This window comes from Symphalangus syndactylus, chromosome 22 (genome assembly GCF_028878055.3).
Source record: "Symphalangus syndactylus isolate Jambi chromosome 22, NHGRI_mSymSyn1-v2.1_pri, whole genome shotgun sequence".
Classification (NCBI taxonomy): Eukaryota; Metazoa; Chordata; class Mammalia; order Primates; family Hylobatidae; genus Symphalangus; species Symphalangus syndactylus.
The window spans coordinates 74812228-74830949 of record NC_072444.2 but is presented as its reverse complement, the minus strand read 5'-3'; the positions used below and the strand labels follow the sequence as shown (position 1 = coordinate 74830949).

The 18722-nt window shown below is 58.8% G+C and overlaps 1 protein-coding gene across 11 annotated transcripts in view; it reads right to left on the bottom strand.

The window, feature by feature from the left end:
- Nucleotides 1-18722, bottom strand: part of MAD1L1 (mitotic arrest deficient 1 like 1) — a 408622-nt gene that overhangs the window by 184195 nt on the left and 205705 nt on the right. For 8 of the 11 annotated variants that reach the window (XM_063631057.1, XM_055262343.2, XM_063631054.1 and 5 more), the window contains one exon: nucleotides 10721-10861. The exons of the other annotated variants lie outside the window; for them this stretch is intronic. In XM_063631057.1, coding sequence (XP_063487127.1) covers nucleotides 10721-10861 — 141 coding nt within the window. The remainder of the gene's footprint in view (nucleotides 1-10720; nucleotides 10862-18722) is intronic. 11 annotated transcript variants of the gene reach the window in all.

The window sequence follows — 18722 nt, the reverse complement described above, 5'->3', positions numbered from 1 at the left end:
GGAGGGCCAGCCCAGGAGTGAGGCAGGTGGCTGTGGTGGGGTGTAGGATCTGTGGGGTGGAGGCCCAGCAGGCCTGAGGGTGAGGGAGGAATTGAGAGGCAGTCAGAGGCCTGGCCCGGCGGCAACTGGAAACCACTGGGCAAGTCACCAGGAGAAATGGGAGAGACCAAGGCGGGGAGGCGTGTGTATGTGCGTGTACACAAGTGTGGGTACGTATACGCACACCTGAGTGTGGCGTCTGCACATGTGGTGGGGATGGGGGAAGTATGTTTGGAGACACAGAAAACGAGGCACTACAGCCCCTGGGGACACAGCCTGGGGAAAGTAGCTGAGGCAACAGCCCACAGTCCTCAGCCTGTCCGCTCTGCAGACCATGGGCCCCCAAGCTCCCCTACAGGCCCAGCCAGAGCCAGGCTCTGGACTTCCCATGGGCCATCCTGGTGCCTGCTGGTTCTGGACGCCACAGCAGTCAAACCCAGGCTCCAGGTGACCCTGTGGAGGCTGCAGGTGTGAGCACCTGAACCCCCCAAGCCTCTGGTGTGGGGCCTCACTCAGTGGGGCCACCCGAGTGACTCCCATTGCCCAACGCCCCTGTGCAATGCCTGTGGGTGAGGGGAAGGCCTTGAGCTCTCCCACCACCAGCCCCCGCCTGGTGCCCTCACACTGCTCCGGGGGAGGCCCTGGAGCCTGCCCAGCCACCGTCATCCGAAGGCAGGTGGCCATGGCCACGCTGGGCTGTGTGGAAAGCTTGGTGCCTTGGGACCTAGGAGCAGCGCACTGCCCTCTTCACAGCCAGCTGAACCCTGGATAATCCGGCCACTGCTGGGGTCACCAGCAGCTGGGACTGGGAACGGCAGATGGAAGAGGGACATCCCCCAATCTAGGCCTAGACACAATGCACTTCACCCAGCTGCAGCCCTGGGCGCTCCCGGGGGCACAGGGAGCCAGGTCGGGGCATCCAGGCACCCCATGCCCCTGGGCAGAGCCTCAGCATGCGGGAGGCAGCTGCAGTCCACACTCATGCTCTCCTCATGCAGCTCTACACCCCGGCCAGGTCCACCCGCACCCACAGGCCACCAGGCCAGAGACCACCCCAAACATGGGGGACGACAACAAGGCTCTGAGCTGGTCTGGGCAGCGAGATGCACCCGTTAGAGCCACCCACACCCCCGGCAGCCTGGCCATGTCCGCCACGCCTGGCACACCGTCCTGGGCACACAGGTGTCTGGCACCGTGGACACTGGCCTCAGGTGACAGCTACAGGTGAGGCACATCGTCATCCCCATTTACATCAGCTCACGTGGCAACCTACAAGGTCAAAGGCACTTTACAGGAGCAGCTTAGAAGAGGCGGGGCCGTCCAGAAGCAACAGGGCTGGGAGCTGTGCGCGAGGCCTGGGCCAACCCCACTCTCCTGTGCCTCCCGACACAGAATCACTGCAGGGTGGAGCCGTGACCACGGTGGCCAGCCCAGGGTCCTGCCAAGGCCAGGCAGGCCACAGCAACCTCAGCCTTCACAGCCTCTGGCACCAGGCGGGTAGGCTGCAGGCATTCTCAGAAGGCTTCATGAAGTTTCTGTGAGGACAGCACTGAGCCATGTGTGCCTGAAGACAGGTTCATTCACAAGCGGCTCATCAGCCTGAGGCCAAGGCGTCCACCTCCCCACCAGCCCCATTCAGCCTCCAACTTCCGTCAATGGCTGGAAAAACAGAACGCATGCATCTGAAATCCTCACGACCCAGGGCCTGGAAACACAGAGACCAGTGAGATTTCTGATACATCCTCAAAGCCAGTCACTGGCGAAAGGTGACTCTGAGCTGCGGAGCCCTGCACTCAGACTCGTGCCCTGGTCTTGGGTACCTGGGCAGGGCCTGCTTGGAGCAGCTCCCGTGAGAGCGCAGCCCCGGGATGGGGCCAGGAGGACAAGCGCACGTCAGCAGGAGCAGCTATGGCTCGGCTCACATGCCCGCCTGGCGCTGAGCAGGGCCCTGGGTTCAGCAAGGCAGACATCGACAACCTGAGTGCTCCCCAGGAGGCGACCAGGACAGTAGAGGGCATCACAGGAGCCATCCAGCCAGGAAGACAGACAGCTTACAGACAGTGAGGGCCACCTTTCACCGAAGACTGAACACACAGGTGTCACTCAGGCTGCAGTGAGACGTCCACGGGGTCCTGTGTGACCCGGGAGGTTCTGTGTCTTCGCCTGCACTAGGGGGGTTACACGCACACTCACTCTGTCGTCCGACAGGCTGAAAACTTACAATCTGTGCACTTCGGTGTATCGTGTTATATTTCCATTAAAACATATACTCTAGCACCCTTGGGGACGAATTAGGGAGGAAAAGAAGGACGGTTCTGTTACCATAAAGAGAAATGGTTTCATCCACGCACGGTGCTCATGCCTGTGAGACCAGCACTTAGGGAGGCCAAAGCAGGACAACTGCTTGAGGTTAGGAGTTCGAGACCAGCCTGGACAACATACAGAGATCCTGTTTCTACAAAAAATTTAAAAATCAGCTGGGCGTGGTAGCACACAACTGTGGTCCCAGCTACTCAGGGAGCTGAGGCAGGAGGATCTCTTGAGACCAAGAAGTTGAGGCTGCAGTGAGCCGTGACTGGGCCACTGCACTTTGGCCTGTGGGCAACAGAGTGAGACCCTGTGTCAAAAACAGAAAAACAAAGATGTAAAACAAAACGAAAAAAGCTTGTTTGTAACCAGCTGCATCTTCCCAAATGGACAGCCAAATGCGACACTGCACAACCCTGAGTCAGGGGTGACTCCAGGCGCAGGGCTCTCAGCAGAGCAGCCACCAGACAGAAGCTCAGCAGGCAGAGGGGCTGGAATTCCAGGAGTGTGAAATGGAGGGCACGCTCCATGGGCATGGAGATGGGGGAGCAGCAGCAAGGCAGGAGGGAGCTCAGGTCTGGCTTATAGACATTCCACAGCACAAGGTTTGTGGGTGCAGGACACCTCAGACACAGGAGACACGGGACATCACTAAACACACAAGGCCCAGCACAGGAGAGGCGAGGCAGGACATTAGGGTCCCGAGAGACCCAAGACGACGCTGTGTGCGCAGAGGAAGCCCCTAGATGGGGCACCAGGAAGCTAAGGGGAACAGGCTCTCATGGGCCCCAAAACATGCTAGAACTTCTCCTTCTGGACAAGCTGGAGGAACCAGCACAGACATACCTCCCACCTCAGTCACCAAACACCAGATACAACATAAGGAACCGTGGGATTCTGGAGGGAGGGCAGGCAGCTCAGAGCTCTGAGTCGCGGGAAGGCATGGGGTGAGTCCCCCAGGACCCAGGCTGGGGCAGTGCCACAGACAGAGCCCAGCAGGCCCGCTGGGTGAGGAGAAAGGAACGGGAACTCCAGGAGGCACAGATGGGCAGCTGGGCCTGGCAGGCCAGCACCAGACAGAGGGAAGGGACCTGAACAGAGGCCACCAGAGAAGAGGCGCCGAGGTGGAGAAGCACGGGAAACGCTGGGCACGTCAGTCACTGGAGACACACAGATTTAAGCCAGGGCTAAATGTGCTGCTGCCCCACTGGATCCAGATACCAAAGCCGACAGTGCCACAGCAGAGTGTTCTCCTGTCTCTGGTGCCGGCGGCCTGGGCAAGAACGTGTCACTGAACCCCGCATGTTGCCATGGTACGGCCGCTGGGAAGAGTCTGGCAATGTCTTAAAAAGTTAGGGCCCAGCCCGGTGGCTCACACCTGGAATCCCAGAACTTTGGGAGGCCGAGGCAGGTGGATCACCTAAAGGCAGGAGTTTGAGACCAGCCTGGCCAACATGGTGAAACCCTGTCTCTACTAAAAATACAAAAATTAGCTGGGTGTGGTGGTGGGCGCCTGTAGACCCAGCTACTCAGGATGCTGAGGCAGGAGAATCACTTGAACCCGGGAAGCGGAGGCTGCAGTGAGCCGAGATCACGCCACTACATTCCAGCCTGGGCAATAGAGTGAGACTCTGTCCCCACACTGTCCCCCCAAAAAAAGTTAAACCCCACAATCCTACTCTTGGATGTAGAGCCCAAAGGAATGAAAACCTACATTCACAGGAAGTCTGGCACGCAGATATTCACAGCAGCTCTGTCCCAACTGGCAAGAACAGGAAACCACCCTGGTATCGGCCAGCAGGTGAACAGATAAGACCATTTTGGTAGAGTCTCAGGATAGAGAATTATTTTGTAATAAAAGTAAATGAACTGCTGATACAACGTTGATGGGTCTCAAAAGCTCTGTGCTCAGTCAGAGATGACAGATGCAGCAACTGCAGGACTCCATTTACATGAAGTTCCAAGAAAGCCCGAAACAACAGTAACAGGCCCCAGACCAGTGTCTCCACGAGCCGGGGGTGGCAGGAAACTGACGGTCAACATGGACCAAATCATACAGATAAAGTTGGGGGATTTTACTGAGTATAAATTTCAATAAAGCTGCCTTTAAAACATGGAATCCCCAGAGCTTGGGGAGAACCACATTCACAAGGGCGAGGAGCTGGTGCGGCCTGAGTGTGCCCTGGAGAGCAGCTCCCGTGGGGCCTCAGACAGCGCAACTCCAGGCTGGTCTCGGGAGGGTTCCTCCAGGAAACCGCGTCTGTGATGGAGGCAGTGGGTGGGCGGCAGAGCGCCCCTTGTGGAAACACCCTGGGCCGTGCACTTTGGCACTGACTATGGGGCTGCCCAGCCACCTTCGGGGGGCACAGACACTTCTCACTCTCTGGGTGACCGGGTGGAGCTCCCGGACCCTGGCCACAGTGTCGTCACCTCTGAGACAAGGGCTCCCCAAGCTCAGGCTGCCTCCACAAGGCAGTGTGGGGTGCAGCCTGCGCTGATGCAGAGATGGTGGGATGGAGAGAGAGCTTCCCAAGGCCCGGGGTGGGGGCTGGGCTGACGGCTGGGAAGACCAGATGCCAAGGCTGCTCGCAGGCAGGCCAGGCGCTTCCCCAGCCTCAGCCCCTCCTCCACAGCCCACCCCAGGCTGGGTGCAGACAAGCAGGAAGCTCAGGTGGGAAGGAACACAGCTCCATCCCAAACAGCCTCAGACGCAGTGCTCGGGTTCCCCAGGAGCGGCCAAGCCCACTCGGAGCCAGGCTTCAGGGGCACACACCAGGGAGCACTGAGGGGTGCGGAGACTGTGGGGAGAGGGTTTCATCACACAGTGGGAAAACCAGTACGAGCAGGCCCCCAGAGCAGCCACGCCCTGGCCCCACACCCCTGGCACCGAGTGAACACACAGCTGCCTCCACCTGAGCAGCTGAAGGGTCACACACAGCTTTTCCTGGGTGGGACCACGTGTCCCGGGTGGCTACGTGTGCTGAGACACAAGCCCCAGGCCCTGGCGCCCTCGGCACCACCGAGGTGCTGCACAGAGGCCTCAGCAGGGCTATTTTTATCCTGAGGTGAGAAGTTGCTGCCTGTGATCTAACACTCCTGCCAGCCAGGACATGGCAGAAAATAGCTAGGACAGGTGGCCACAGACCCCAGCAGCCACAGGACAGCCGGGCTGGGGAGGACCGGAGGGCACCAGGCACAGCCCTGCACACAGTACTAAGGCTGGAGCTGGGGGAAGGCAGCCCCACCGGTGGTCACGGTCACGTGGAAAAGGATGGGACGGAAGCTCAGGCCTCCACCTTCCTGGCCAGGTCTCCTGGTGGCTTGTGACACAATGTGCAGAAGCAGGAGGCGGCACACCACAGGGTCCCCACAGGGCTTCCCAGGCCACAGCCCCAGCACCTGCCCCAGGTAAGGCTGTACACAGAAGCTCTCCCTGTGCGTGGAGGTCTGAGGATGACTGTGAGCCCAGCGCTGGCCACAGAGCACACAATAGGCAGGCAGCGCACGGTCAGTGGCTCCACCGCAGCCCCTGATGCAAGGAAGGCTATGGGGTGGACGCCCAGGCCGTGGGGGATGCTCTGAGGGTGGCAGCAGGTCCTCCCATGGTGGAGAGGACAGAGCCTGCCCTGGGCTTATTCCTCACGCACAGCAACGTCGGCTCCTGTGCTGGGCAGCGGTGCTCTAAGTGTGTGCTGTCTGGGATGGCACCGGCATGTTACAGGGAGCCTGGCTCGGCGCAGCTCTGTACTGCACAGACACCCCATTCTGGGAATGGAGCCAGCACCTCGCGATTCCCCCTGAGGACCTGTAGCCACACAGCAGAGGCTCCCACAGCCCAGATTCCAGGGTGATCACCATAAACCCCTTGGCCCACTTTTCTTCACTGAGTGATTTTTAACTGCTTCAAGTTTTTTTTTTTTTTTTTTTTTGGCTTTACGTCTGCTTTGTACAGTACAGTCATCTAAAGCTCTTTCAATGAGGGAAACAGATCAATACACTCACAAGTACCGGGCCTGGTGAACAACCTGAGGCCCTGAAGACCAGGCTCTCCCCGGCCCTCCTGGAGCCAAACCACCCACGGCAGCCAAGTGACAGTACCCGCAGAGCCGCCCAAGCCTCTGGGAGGTCACCGCGAGGAAGGGAAGATGGAAACACCGTGACGGCCAGTTCTGCCTAAATCATTAGGAACTATTTCAGAGCCACTGCAACCTGAAACAAGGATTCTCCACACACCTCCACATGGCCAGCAGCGCATTAATCGGTTTTAATTAAATGAATCGGAAACACAAATCAGGCCGATGTGTTGAATCAACGTGGCGTGCGCTGCGTGTTTACAGCTCCATCCACAGAGGACTCCTGACACGCTACCGGCTCCCGCAGCAGCTTTATTAAATGGAATAAATAACACCGTGCAAGATGGCAAAACTTCACCAGACAGGTCTGGGGTTCTCCCAGCTCAACACTGTTTTCCTGCAAGGTCTCTGCTGGAATGAAAACATGGTCCAGATGACAATGGACTGATGTCCAGTTTAGCAGATGAGAATGGACTGATGTCCAGTTTAGCTAATGGATGGGTGGAAGGGAACCACTCTCAGAGGGATGCTGCATCCTCCCGCCGGCAACTACCCCAAGCCCACCTGGCCATCAGGTAGCAGAATCTCACCTGCCCCAAGAGGTGCCTTCCCCAGGGGCATGCCCAGCGCTGGGAAAGCTTTCAGGGAAGGCTTGCGAGGCCCAAGGTCAGAGGACATAGAAGTGTGTGGGGGGACAGAGGGGTGAACAGAGGCCAAGGGAGAGGGAAAGATGGAGACAGGAACTATCAAGACAGGCGTGCAGAGGACAGAAAGAAAATCAAGAAGGGAAAAGGAGGCAGGAAACAGAAAGAAAAACCGGGTGGCGGTAGCAGGGAGAGAGGGAGGTAGCAAGGAGAGAGGGAGGCAGGGGGTTCGGGGGGAGCACCTGGGCCATGTGGGGTCAGGAGCCCTCCCCGGCTGGGGGGATGGCGGCACCCCACCCCCAGACCGTGGGGAGAAGAGGAGACAGGCCCTTCGCAGAAACCAACAGCCAGAGACACGCGGCATGTGCAGGGTCTCCAGAGCAGCCCCTTGGCCCTCCACGGGGGCATCCCTGGCTTGGGCTGGCGTCCCTGCCCCAGGGGCTCCCTGTGCACAGAGGGTGCAGCCACCCTTGCCACACTTCATGTGCAGCCGCGCCCCAACCTTCCCTAGAGCACAGCGCTCCTGCTGGGCCCCCGCCTTCACCTTGCAAACATGCTTAGTTCCCAGAGTTGGGGCCATGTTCTCCCAAACTTGTGCCACATCCATGGAGAGGTGGGGAGCCCCCAGCAGATGCTCCCCCGAGGCAGGAACCCAGCCCAGGAGCTGCCGGCACCCCCAGCCTCCCGCCCAACTGTCGCTTCAGGGAAAGGCACGGCAGAGGCTCCGCAGGTGACCTGGTCCCGCTGAGGCAGAAAGGCAAGGATGCCTCTCCCAGGCTTCTGGGAGGAGAGGGCTGACACAGAGGTACCCCCTCTGATGAGGCAAGGCATCAGGTCACGATGTCATGCAGAATGTGGTGGTGGCTGCTCCACAGACCGCAGAGGGCACTGGCACCTGCACAGGCTCAGGGAGCAGCCAGGGGCCTGGAAGACCTCTCTGGAATCTGTGCTAGCCGCCGATACCGTGGCTGTCTCCATCAACACAGACACAGGCCTGTGCGGCGGGGTCCTGGGGGAGCCTGCGGGTGCTGGCCTGCTTCTGGAGGGCACCCAGGGGGATGGGCAGAGGAGGCTGTGAGGGCTCAGGGAGGACCAGCCGTGTGAACTCCCACAGTGAGGACTAGTCAGTGCTGGTGGAGTCTGACCCTGCTCCAGCCCTGCTGGGCCCAACTCCACCATGTGCCTAATTCTGAAACCCCAAGAGACAGACAGGAAACGCAGTAACCTGCCCCCACACCCCACCATGGGAAGGGAGGGGCAGGGTCCCCAATGTACATCGCTCTAGCAGGGTGAGGGCTAAGGCTCCAAGATGCCCGGCAAGGGGGCGAGCACGGTGCCCAAACAGTGCCAGCATCTGGTCAATGAGTCCCGAGGTCCCTGACAGCCCTGATCGCCTCAATACACAAAACACCAGAACCCAGAACACTGGATGTGCCCACAGCCAGGCCCATGAGGAGCCGGTCACAGGGCAGAGGGCAAGCACAGGCTGGAGAAATCGCTCAACGTGGAAAACGCCGGGGACAGCAGAAGGGGTCAGAGACCCTCCCCGCAAATCTCTCTTCATTAATGCTTCACAGGAAGCCAAGGGTGTTGGAATGAGATGGCTATCAACGCACTCAGGTTTACGACAGCTCCCAGGTACAGCCGGAGCCAGCCTTTCCCGTGAGGACTAAAGGTCAGTGTGCAGCCCTCAGCAGCAGGCCCTGCACGCACGGGACGGCGGGACACAGAAAGGAAAGCCAGGAGCGGGAGGAAGGAGGATGGACAGAGGGGGCTGGGCATCAGAAGAACACACCAGGGGGCAGTACCAGTGCCTGAGGGTGGTCTCACGCCCAGGGTTTACTCTTGCCAAGTGTGGTGGTGAGGGCTCACCCCATAGGTGGGGACACGGCATAGTCCCAGGGCCGTTTGGCGTGGCCTCCACATGAGCAGGGGGTAGCGAGTGCATGTGGGCCCCTGGGCCTGGGACCTCCTGAGCTGGGACCTGTCATTCTCGCCACATGCCATTCCCAGTGCCTGAGCCTCTGTGCCCGTGCCCCCTCTAAACCACTGAACCATCTGCCAAGCAACTTTCTAGATGCAGTTTGGCGACCTCCATCTCCCATCTTCCCTGAACAGCCGCCGGGATGGCCATGCAGGGCGGCTCCCTGAGACCCTCCATTACAATCCTTTCTCCAGAAATTCACTCCTCCTAACATCCCACATGAATTATGTTTGTTCATTAACTGTCTGCCCTACCCAGCAGCTCAGCTCCAGGGGCCAGAGGCTCTGTCGGACATTCCCCGGCACACGGCCCGGCCTGCTGTGTGTGCTCAGCAGCCTGGCTGGAAGGTGGCTGTGGTCATGCCTGTGAGCCTGGCTCTCCACTGGTGGACCCAGGTTATCTTACAGCTGGTCACTGGCTGAATAAGGAATGGACACAGCAGCCTACAACAGAGCAACAGGCCACACCGATGCCCTCATCTGCATCTCCATCTCACCGCAGTCTCCACCATCAAGGTCCAGCCCAGACACAGTGACCCTTGAGACCAAAGAGCTCACAGAGCTCGGCTGTTCAGCTGTGCCCGCAGACACCACAGGCCCAGGCCCTCCGAACGTGGCCTGGCGGTGTCACACCCCAGCTCGGTGATCTGGGCATGTCCCTTGACACCCCCAGGCCTGGGTTTCCTCGTGAGCGAAATTCAGGTCACAACAGCACCCACTCCGTAGGATATGGTGACAATGAGACTGAGTGGTCAGGTAAAGGGCCAGGCAGAGCAGAACGGCAAGGCATCCAGCGGCGGCGTGTGCCAACGAGGCCAAAAGACCCTGGCATGTATCCCACCACGCCCAGGCAGGGCTGCGCTGCACCCACGGAGAAGTGGTGCAAATCCTCAGAGGAGAACACAGGCCCTTCAAGCTCTAGGCTGGGAACGGTGTGCTGGGAGCCCCTGGCCCCAGTGTGGATGAGGAGTGTGGACAGGGAATGTGGACGTGGCCTCCGCCCAGGCCCTGCGATGCCCAGCTCCTTCTTTCCACTGCACAGGTGAGAGATGCTCAGAGCTAGACAAGGGCATGGAGCGTCACGGTGGCCCATGGGGCAGGGAAAAGGCAGAAGCCAAGGCTGAGGCCACCTCTTCTGGGAGGACCCTGGAGCCAGGAGAGGGATGCAGGCTGGAGGCTGCAGGAAGGAGGAACACCTCTTCCAGTTCTGCAGCGAGCTGGGCAGCCCTGCGCCTCACACACTGCCCGTCAGGGCCCAGCAGAGCCTCTCCCGCAGCGGGGACCAGAGCCCTGGCAACAACTCTGAGCACCCGGAGAGCAGGTCTCCTTGGCAGATGCCCCTCACAGGGGCAGGACCTTGAGTGTCCGTTTGGCGGGCATGATGAGGAGGTCCTAACCCGTCAAAGGGGCACGGTCCCTCTGTCATCCGCTTGCAGGCTGGGACCACCTGAGACACCCTGACAGCTGAGGATGCTGCAGGTGCCATCGTGAGAATTAACGTGGATCCACATGCAGAGGAAGCAGCCCGTGGACACCCTCCCTGATGGATGCCTGCCAGCCGGGAACTGGGGAGGCGGGGTCCAGACCTCCACCTCCCCCACCCCAGGCTCTGCCAAGGCCCACTGGGGAGAAGCCCTACCTGGCGACGTGAGCCCCACGCCCACGGCCCCTCACCTCCATCTCGGCGCTGTGGCTGTGCACCTTCTGCACCATATCCTCAGCCTCCCGCATGCGCCGCGTCAGCTGGGGCGAGTACTCGGCCGGGGTCAGCTCGCTGTCGTAGGACCCCAGGATGGCCCGCATACCGTCCCGCTCCTGTGGACACAGAGGGCAGCTGATCAGGACCTGGGACGGAGGATGAGGTAATGATGGAGACGGCTCAGGGAAGGCCCCACGAGAGCTGGGTTACGCAGGGGGCTCCCTCGTGAGGACCCAGGCCAGCACTCAGAGCCCATCCCTGAGGGCCCACCAAGGTGAAGAGGGCCCCGGAGCTCAGCGCCCCCAGACCCAGTAAATGCCAGCAGCCCTGGCTTTGCCTCGGCACCCGCTCTGACCATGTCAGGCCTTCGCTGCAGCGGGCGTGGGCTCCACCTCGTATTGGCAGTATGGCTAAGGGCTGGGCTGGGAGCAGACGCCTCCACCCCTGTGGACACAGCACACACAGGGCAAGGGCGCACAGTGGGCAAAAGCCCAGGTTCCCCACCCCAGCCTGTTCTATTGGGTCTGCGTGACTCCTCTGAGTCCCAGTCACACTGGGCCCAGGGAAACGACAGTGGGCAGGCCCGGAGCTGGGTGAGTCCCCCTCTTCCTGGGACCTCTGCCGGGACCTGCCGAGGGAGGAGGCACAGTGTGCACCAGGAAGCTGCCGCGTTGCAATGGGACAGGAAACCCATCGCTCGTCCAACCGCCCAGGGCCCTCAGGAAGGCTGAGCCCCTGCTTTTCAGCTCTGGGCTGGGGAGTTCCTTGTCTTCCCACGGAGCTCCCAGGATATCTGCGGCCACACGAAGGCCCCTACACAGCAGCCAGGCCCAGCAGGGCTCAGCTTCCTGGGATGACACTGACCACAGTGTCAGGGCTGATTCCTAGAGCCAGGCAGAAACCCCTGCTCAGTTGTGTCCTGCCTGACACGCTGACGGCGAGAGCCAGCCAGTCAGGGGCCCCGGGAGCTGCGTGCTGCCTCCGGACCCTGCGGGTGCCCATGGGTCAGGAACTGAGCTGCTAGGATGGCCCCCACAAAGGACATGCCGCTGCGGGGAAGTGTGGTCTTCCCTCTGGCCTCCTGCTGCCTGCGCTCCCTGCCCCAGGTGTGGGCCTGCACCACGGCCCCCGGACCCTTCTGGTCTCAGACACTGAGTCTGGATGGAGCAGATTCCAGGTGCAGGCTGGGGCCCTTCTCCTGCCGCCCGCCCTGCGGGAGCCCACAGAAACCACATAATCAGGGATCAGTCCTTCAGACACCTAGGTGTGCGGGAGGGCAGCTTCCAGATCTTCACGGGCATCTGCACACCCTGGACGTAGATTCAGGGTGGGCCTGGGAATCTGCTCTTCTAACACGTGCCCCAGGGACATCTAACTGATGCTCTCAGTAGCCTCTGCTGGGGGGCTCTGCCCCATTCTTGAGAGATGAGGGATAAGGATGCTGGGGTAGCAGAGCCCAGAAAGAAGCAGATAGGTATCTATAAGATGCAGGGTCAAGCCCCAGCTCTGTCCTGAGGCCAGCCATTCAACCTCCCTCCCTAAATCTCAGTTCCTTTGTTGATAAGATGGGAAACGGGGCGGCCGTGAAGACTGATGCTATCAGGAATGAACTGTCCAGCCAGCTGCCCTGGAAACAACAGGTGCTCAAGAAGCGAGAGCCAGGACCTCACAAACCCGGGAAACGGTCTCCACTGGCCCACGCCCCTTCCCAACACACATGCTGGGCAAGGGGCCAACGCTCCGGCCCAGCCCTGCACCACCTCACTGTGTCTCGGCCAGCGTGCTCCCCGCCAGGTGAGGGCAGGAGAGCTGTGGGGACCGCCCCCCTACCAGTCCTGGCTGAAAGGGCAAATTCATGGCCCTGATAGAGACCGGCTCACTCAGGCAGCCTGGGGAGCAAGACCCTCACCCAGAAGCGGAGTCCACGAAACTGCCAGGGTCCCTTCGTGTGACCTCCTGAGTCTGCACGTACACAAGCTGAGCCCCTGCCCAGGCCACGTCTTGCTCCTAGGAGAGACCCACCCAGTGCTCCCCAGCACTGATGACTGCCTGGCCCCTGCCAGGCCCTCCGTCTGTCCCCCACAGGCAAGGAGGGCGAGGCTGCTCAGGCCGCCATGTCTGGGGCTCTCCTGCCATCTCCTGAGCCAGGGACACAGGTGCCACCCTGGTGTGGACTTCATAATTAGTTGATGACAAAAAAATCAAACTACAATAAGTGAGAAATTAAAGTTACAAATCCAACTGGAACAGGTCACATATCTGTGGAAAATTTGTTTGCACAGGAAGGTTTATCGTGTGTCATAATCTTATTGAAATCCTTTATCTTCCCATTGACTTTTATCGTTTCAAGCCAGTTACCGGAGTTGTCAGTACCAATGTGCAGACGCCGCGCAAGGCCAGGGTGGGGGACTTCCCTTGGTAAACAAGCTGTAATTGTCTCCTTTATTGATCAGTAAATCTCTGAGAGCTTCCCTTCGTGACGGCTCTCTCCAGCATAACTCCAGGCTAGCACTGGCTGGCACAGAAGAAAACTATTAGAAAGTTTGCTGTTTGTACCCTTTCAAGAAACTGTTTTGTCACCAGTAGTGAAAGAGCAGGCACGCTGTGGGTATGACTTGCTATGACTTTTTAACAGCTGACTCCACTTGCGGGCAAGTCCACTTCATTTCCACCTCAACACATGCAGTGATTAACTGCTGAACAAACAGGCGGCTGGCAGTGCTGACGGGGGCGTCCCAGACTCACTTAAGAAGCACCCAGCAGAGTTACATTGTCCACTGGCTGCTCCTCCTTGGGTACAGAAATGTCCCGGTTCTAAGGAACAGAATGTGCTCGTCATGCAATGAACGGCCACGTGAAGAGAAGGTGAGCAGTTGGCAACACCCAGAAGAAGTCAGCTGAGGATGGGGCCTCGGCACCCTGGATACACCGGCCGATGGGGGCCGGGGGCAGCAGCAGTAGAGGGCGGCTCTGCCCTGGCCTGCGATAATCAGGCAGAGGGGCTGCTCACCCAGGGAGGCTGCAGGAAGGATCTGGGCACCCTGGGAGGCAGCGGTGGGGAAGGGCACTCCAATCAGAGGGAACAGCGTGAGTAGGCGCCCAGAGGACCCTTGCAAAAGAGCAATAGAGATAATGACGCTCATCCCCTCATCAGCGGGTGCTCCAGTGCGCTAATTACCATGGAGCTTTTGAGTACAAGCCCCAAGCATGCCGATGATTCCCACGCGATGACAGCCAGATTCCCACGGAGGCTGAGAACGCCACAGCAGGGGGCAGGACACCTGGGCAGGAGGGGCTGAGACAACAGGCAGAACAGGGCCCAGTGCCCTTGGAGGAAGAAATCCAGGGCACAGCCCTTGAGCCTGGGTTTGGGAAGGGCAGGGGAGATCAGAGCAGCGAGGCCAGGACGCCGAGACAGAGACCAGGGCTGCCCGTGGTGAGAGCACCCGCAGGAGCGGGAGACTGCAGGAGGCCAGCCCTGTCGGAGGTGCTGCGGGCAGGGGAGATATGGATGGAGGCACTGCAGGGGGCAGAGACCAGCCCCGTGGCCCCCAAGCAGCGGTCACTTGAGGTATGCATGCCCAGGCCAGCCCCCAAGTCAGACCCAACACACACACCCAACAAAGCCCACATCCTGCCCGCACACTAACTAGATGTGTGACCTTGGGAAAAACAATGAGCCTCTCTGAGTCTCAGGACACTCAACCATATAGGAGAGGGCAGAGAATGCCTCAGGCTCACTGTGAAGTTCAAATGCAGCATGGCACAGAAAACCAGGCACACGGAACCTGCATACACAGGCGATGAATGCACGGCAGCCACGGTCATCACTTCTGTCCTCACTGCTGTCTGCCTGGTTCTTCCACTATGACTGCACCTGCTCGTGAAAGATGACCAGGAGAGTAGGCAGGTGGGGCAGGCATGTCCTGCACGATGGGGACAGCCTCTGGCCATGGCCACACCTGGTGAGGCAGGCTCCCAGCACTCCATAAGTCCACACCATGGACACAGAGGGCTTCCCTCCTAGGAGTCAGTGGCAGCCTGAAGGGGCTGTGTGAGGCAGGCAGGCAGCTCCACATACAGAGGCCCCTCCTCAGAGCCCCAGCACCAACCCCCACTTTCCAGAGAAGCCCAGAAGTAAGCTGAGTACCACGTGGCCCCTCCAATGAAGCAGCAGCCCCTCACCCATCTTCCTCCCTCACCCAGCCTCCGCCACCCACTCCCACCCGGCCTCTGCCGCCCACTCCCACCCGGCCTCCGCCACCAGTGCTGTGGAGCCTGCCTCCCTCCCTCCACCCCCTCCAGCCCAAGGCCGAGGCCCATTCTGCAAGGGCTCCAAGGCTGCTCTGCACATGCGACATTCTCTGCAGGGCCTCTTCCCAAGCCCATCCCACCTCAGCTCAGCCACCTCCACCCAACTCTGAGTCACTCCACAACTTCTCCTTTTTTTAGAAAAGGAAATGTATGGTCATAAATAGCTGAAAAGCCCTGTTCTAATTACCTCTCCCTGGAGTCACCACAAGAAACTGAATAGATTCAGGCGGGAATGCGGGGCTGTAGACGCGGCTCTGCCCACCGACGCCAGCACCATCTCCTCACTGCTGCCCGCCTCCCCAGAGTCCTCTGCCCACTCTTTCCCCAGACCCCCAGTCACCAGCCTGGACAGGTCTGCTGTGACCCCAGCAGCAAGATCGCCCCAGACCAGGAGAAGGCCCTGGTGGGACAGAGGCTGGGAGAGGCAGGAGGCCTCTCTCTGGACCCCTCATCCCGGCTGGTCATTTCCCAAATGAGCAGGATTCCGGCGTCCATGGGGCCCATCGAGAACATGATGACAGGTGAAAGCCGCAATAACAAGCACCTCGGAGGACCCACGCAGGTCAGACAGTCCTGAGCTCCAATCTGACACAGACCAGCTGTGCACCCTTGGGCAAGGGACCTAACCTCTCTGAACCCACCCTCCTTGTGCAAAGGGTGCTTAAAAGGTGCACCAAGATTAATAAGTACATGGAGACAGCACCCGTCAACAGGAAGGGCAGCAGAGAGGGCCACTTACGGCCACAGGGGTTGGGGGTGGGGGTCGAGCTGCCCGGCCCAGCCCCGGCCACCCCCCACGCGAGGCCACGCCTCACCACCCCCATGCAAGGCCACGCCTCACCACCCCCCACGCAAGGCCACGCCTCGCCACCCCCACACAAGGCCACGCCTCGCCATGCCACAGTGCTGAGTGCACATGAGGCAGCGTCCCAGTGCTTGGCCCACGCCTGCTCCCGGGCCAGATGCCCTGGCCCCCACAACCAACTACAGAACGCTTCGCCTCCTGTCTGTCCCTCGCTTCTCTTTCCTGGGCCTGCTGCCCCTAAACAAGGTTTTTTTTTGACAACTGACTGTTTTCAAGTATGATTCACTGAGGCAGATTTTAATTGGTGACATCAGCACAGCATGCTAATGGCTACATATGACTTAAGCACACGTTACCTCATTTGATCTTCAAAACTGCCAGGCAGGCACAGGGCTGAGGGAAGAGGACTCAGCAGCCACGAGCTGTTGTGTCTGCCCTGCCGCTCAGACCACGGAGGGGCAGAGCCCCTGCTGGTGCTACAAACAGAGGAGCCGCCCAGGCTGCAGCCCTACAGTCACGGGGTCAGCGCCCATCCTGGGGAGGCAGTGCCATGGATAGCCTCACTGGTGAGAACACTGGAAGTGGCTCTCCATGATCGGGGGGCACTAACTCCCACTCTGGGCTGCCGGAAGGAGGAACTCACGAGGCCCGAGATCGCTATCCACAGCCCCAGCGTGACCCCGGCACTCCCATCAAGGCAGGCACCCGGACCCAGCTCCAGCACCGTGCGGCCCCCACCCTCGCCTTCCTGCAGCTCTGAGCCTGCAGTTCCCAGCAGCCTTCAGAGGCCGGAATGCCACGGGCACACAGCAGCTGTGAGACTGAGCCGCAGGGGGACGCCCGGACCTGACATCATGGGAACAAGCTAGAGCAGAACACCATGAGGACCCCACCTCTGTGAGAGCAAAGCCAGTTCCCTGGGGTCCTCTCTCACCTGCATGGGCTGCCCCGGTACCCAGAGTCTAGGGGCCTCCTGGGAGGGAGGCTGACCCGGTGGCTGTGGGCAGAGACAAAGGAAGGAAAACATCAGACGGATGTCAGCCTCTGGTTAAAAACATACACAAGACAGGAGAAACTTCACCTGAGACAACAGCAGCCTGAGCAAAAAGAATACTTTTTCTTTTAAGACAAAGTCTTGCTCTGTCGTCTAGGCTACAGTGCAGTGGCACAATCTCAAGAATGAATAACTTAGAAGAAAATGTATTAATTTAATGCTTAGAGTAGAAAGGCTAAAACTGAAAGTAGCAAGCTAACTAGCCAGCATAAAAAATGAAAAAAATAAAACAACATGTGCAGAAATATAGGAATAAAGATGAGAGCAGAAATGAGCAAATGTAAAAACAGGTCCACAGAAACTTCCCATATACTAAAATGCACTGAGGAAAACGCAATGAAAACAAAAGAAGAGGCGACCTAAGAACGGTGGGATGACCGTGAAGGTGGAACCTACTCATGACAGGAAAACCAGAGGAGAAGGAGGCGAGGAGAGAACACAGAAGTATCTGCCACGATAATGGCCGAGATGTGTCAAAACTAAATCCCAGATCCAGGAAGCTCAGAGAACATCAAGCAGGATAAATACCAAAAACTCCACACTTAGCCATATCATATTCAACTGTGGAAAACAAGACAGCCTGAGCGGGGAGAGCCCTACATTATCAACCAAGAGAGTAGGAAATGGATCAGACCTCCTGACCAAAGCCACTCAGGCGGCAGAGAGGGAAAGGAGGTATCCAAGCACCGAAACAAAACAGCACCAGCCTGGAATTCTGCATCCAGCAAGATGATCTTCCGTAAGAAAAGGAGAAAGAAAAACTCTCAGCAGGGCACAGTGGCTCACACTTGTAATCTCAGCACTTTGGGGGGCCAAGGCAGGCAGATGGTCTGGCGTCAGAGGGGTTTGAGACCACCCCGGACAATGTGGCGAAACCTCGTCTCTACTAAAAGTACAAAAATTAGCCGGGCGTGGTAACAGGCGCCTGTAATCCCAGCTACTCGGGAGGCTGAGGCAGGAGAATCGCTTGAACCCAGGAAGCGGAGGCTGCAGTGAGTCAAGATCATGCCACTGCACTCCAGTCTGGGCAACAGAGCGAGACTCTGTCTCAGACAAACAAAAAACGCTCTCTTAGACAAACAAAAACTGGGGGAGATTGGTCATTGGCAGCCCTGGCCCCTGTAAGCAGTGTGAGATGGATTGTCCAGAGAAGCCAATGAGAGGTCAGAAACTCAGATCTATGTGGAAAGACAGAGCAGAGAAGTAATAAATAAAGGAAAAATAAAATCGACTTTATTTATCTGTTTTTTTTTGAGACAGAGTCTCATTCTGTTGCCCAGGCTGGAATGCAGTGGTGTGATCATAGCTCACTGCAGCCTCTGCCTCTCGGGCTCAAGTGATCCTCCCACGTCGGCCTCCCAAGTTGCTGGGACTGCAGCTGTGAGCTGCTGAGCCTAGCTTACTTTCTTTAGTCTTGTTCATCTAATGGACAATTGTTTGAAGTATAGGAGCAGCAATGTGTGGGGTGACGATGGCGCAGGGATGGGTGAAATGAGGCAGCAGGTGGCACGGGAGGCGAGAGGAACAGGCGTGCTCTGCGGGAGGCGCCCACCCTGCCTGTGACCTGGTCAAAGGCCATCTGACTATGGGCTTAGATTCGTGCTTAATGTATGCTGCAAACTCTAGGATAATTCTGTGCTTGGCTCATGCCTGTAATCCCAGCACTTTGGGAGGCTGAGGCAGGTGGATCACCCGAGGTCAGGAGTTCAAGACCAGCCTGACCAATATGGCGAAACCCTGTCTCTACTAAAAATACAAAAATTAGCCAGGCATGGTGGCAAGATCACACCACTGTACTGCAGCC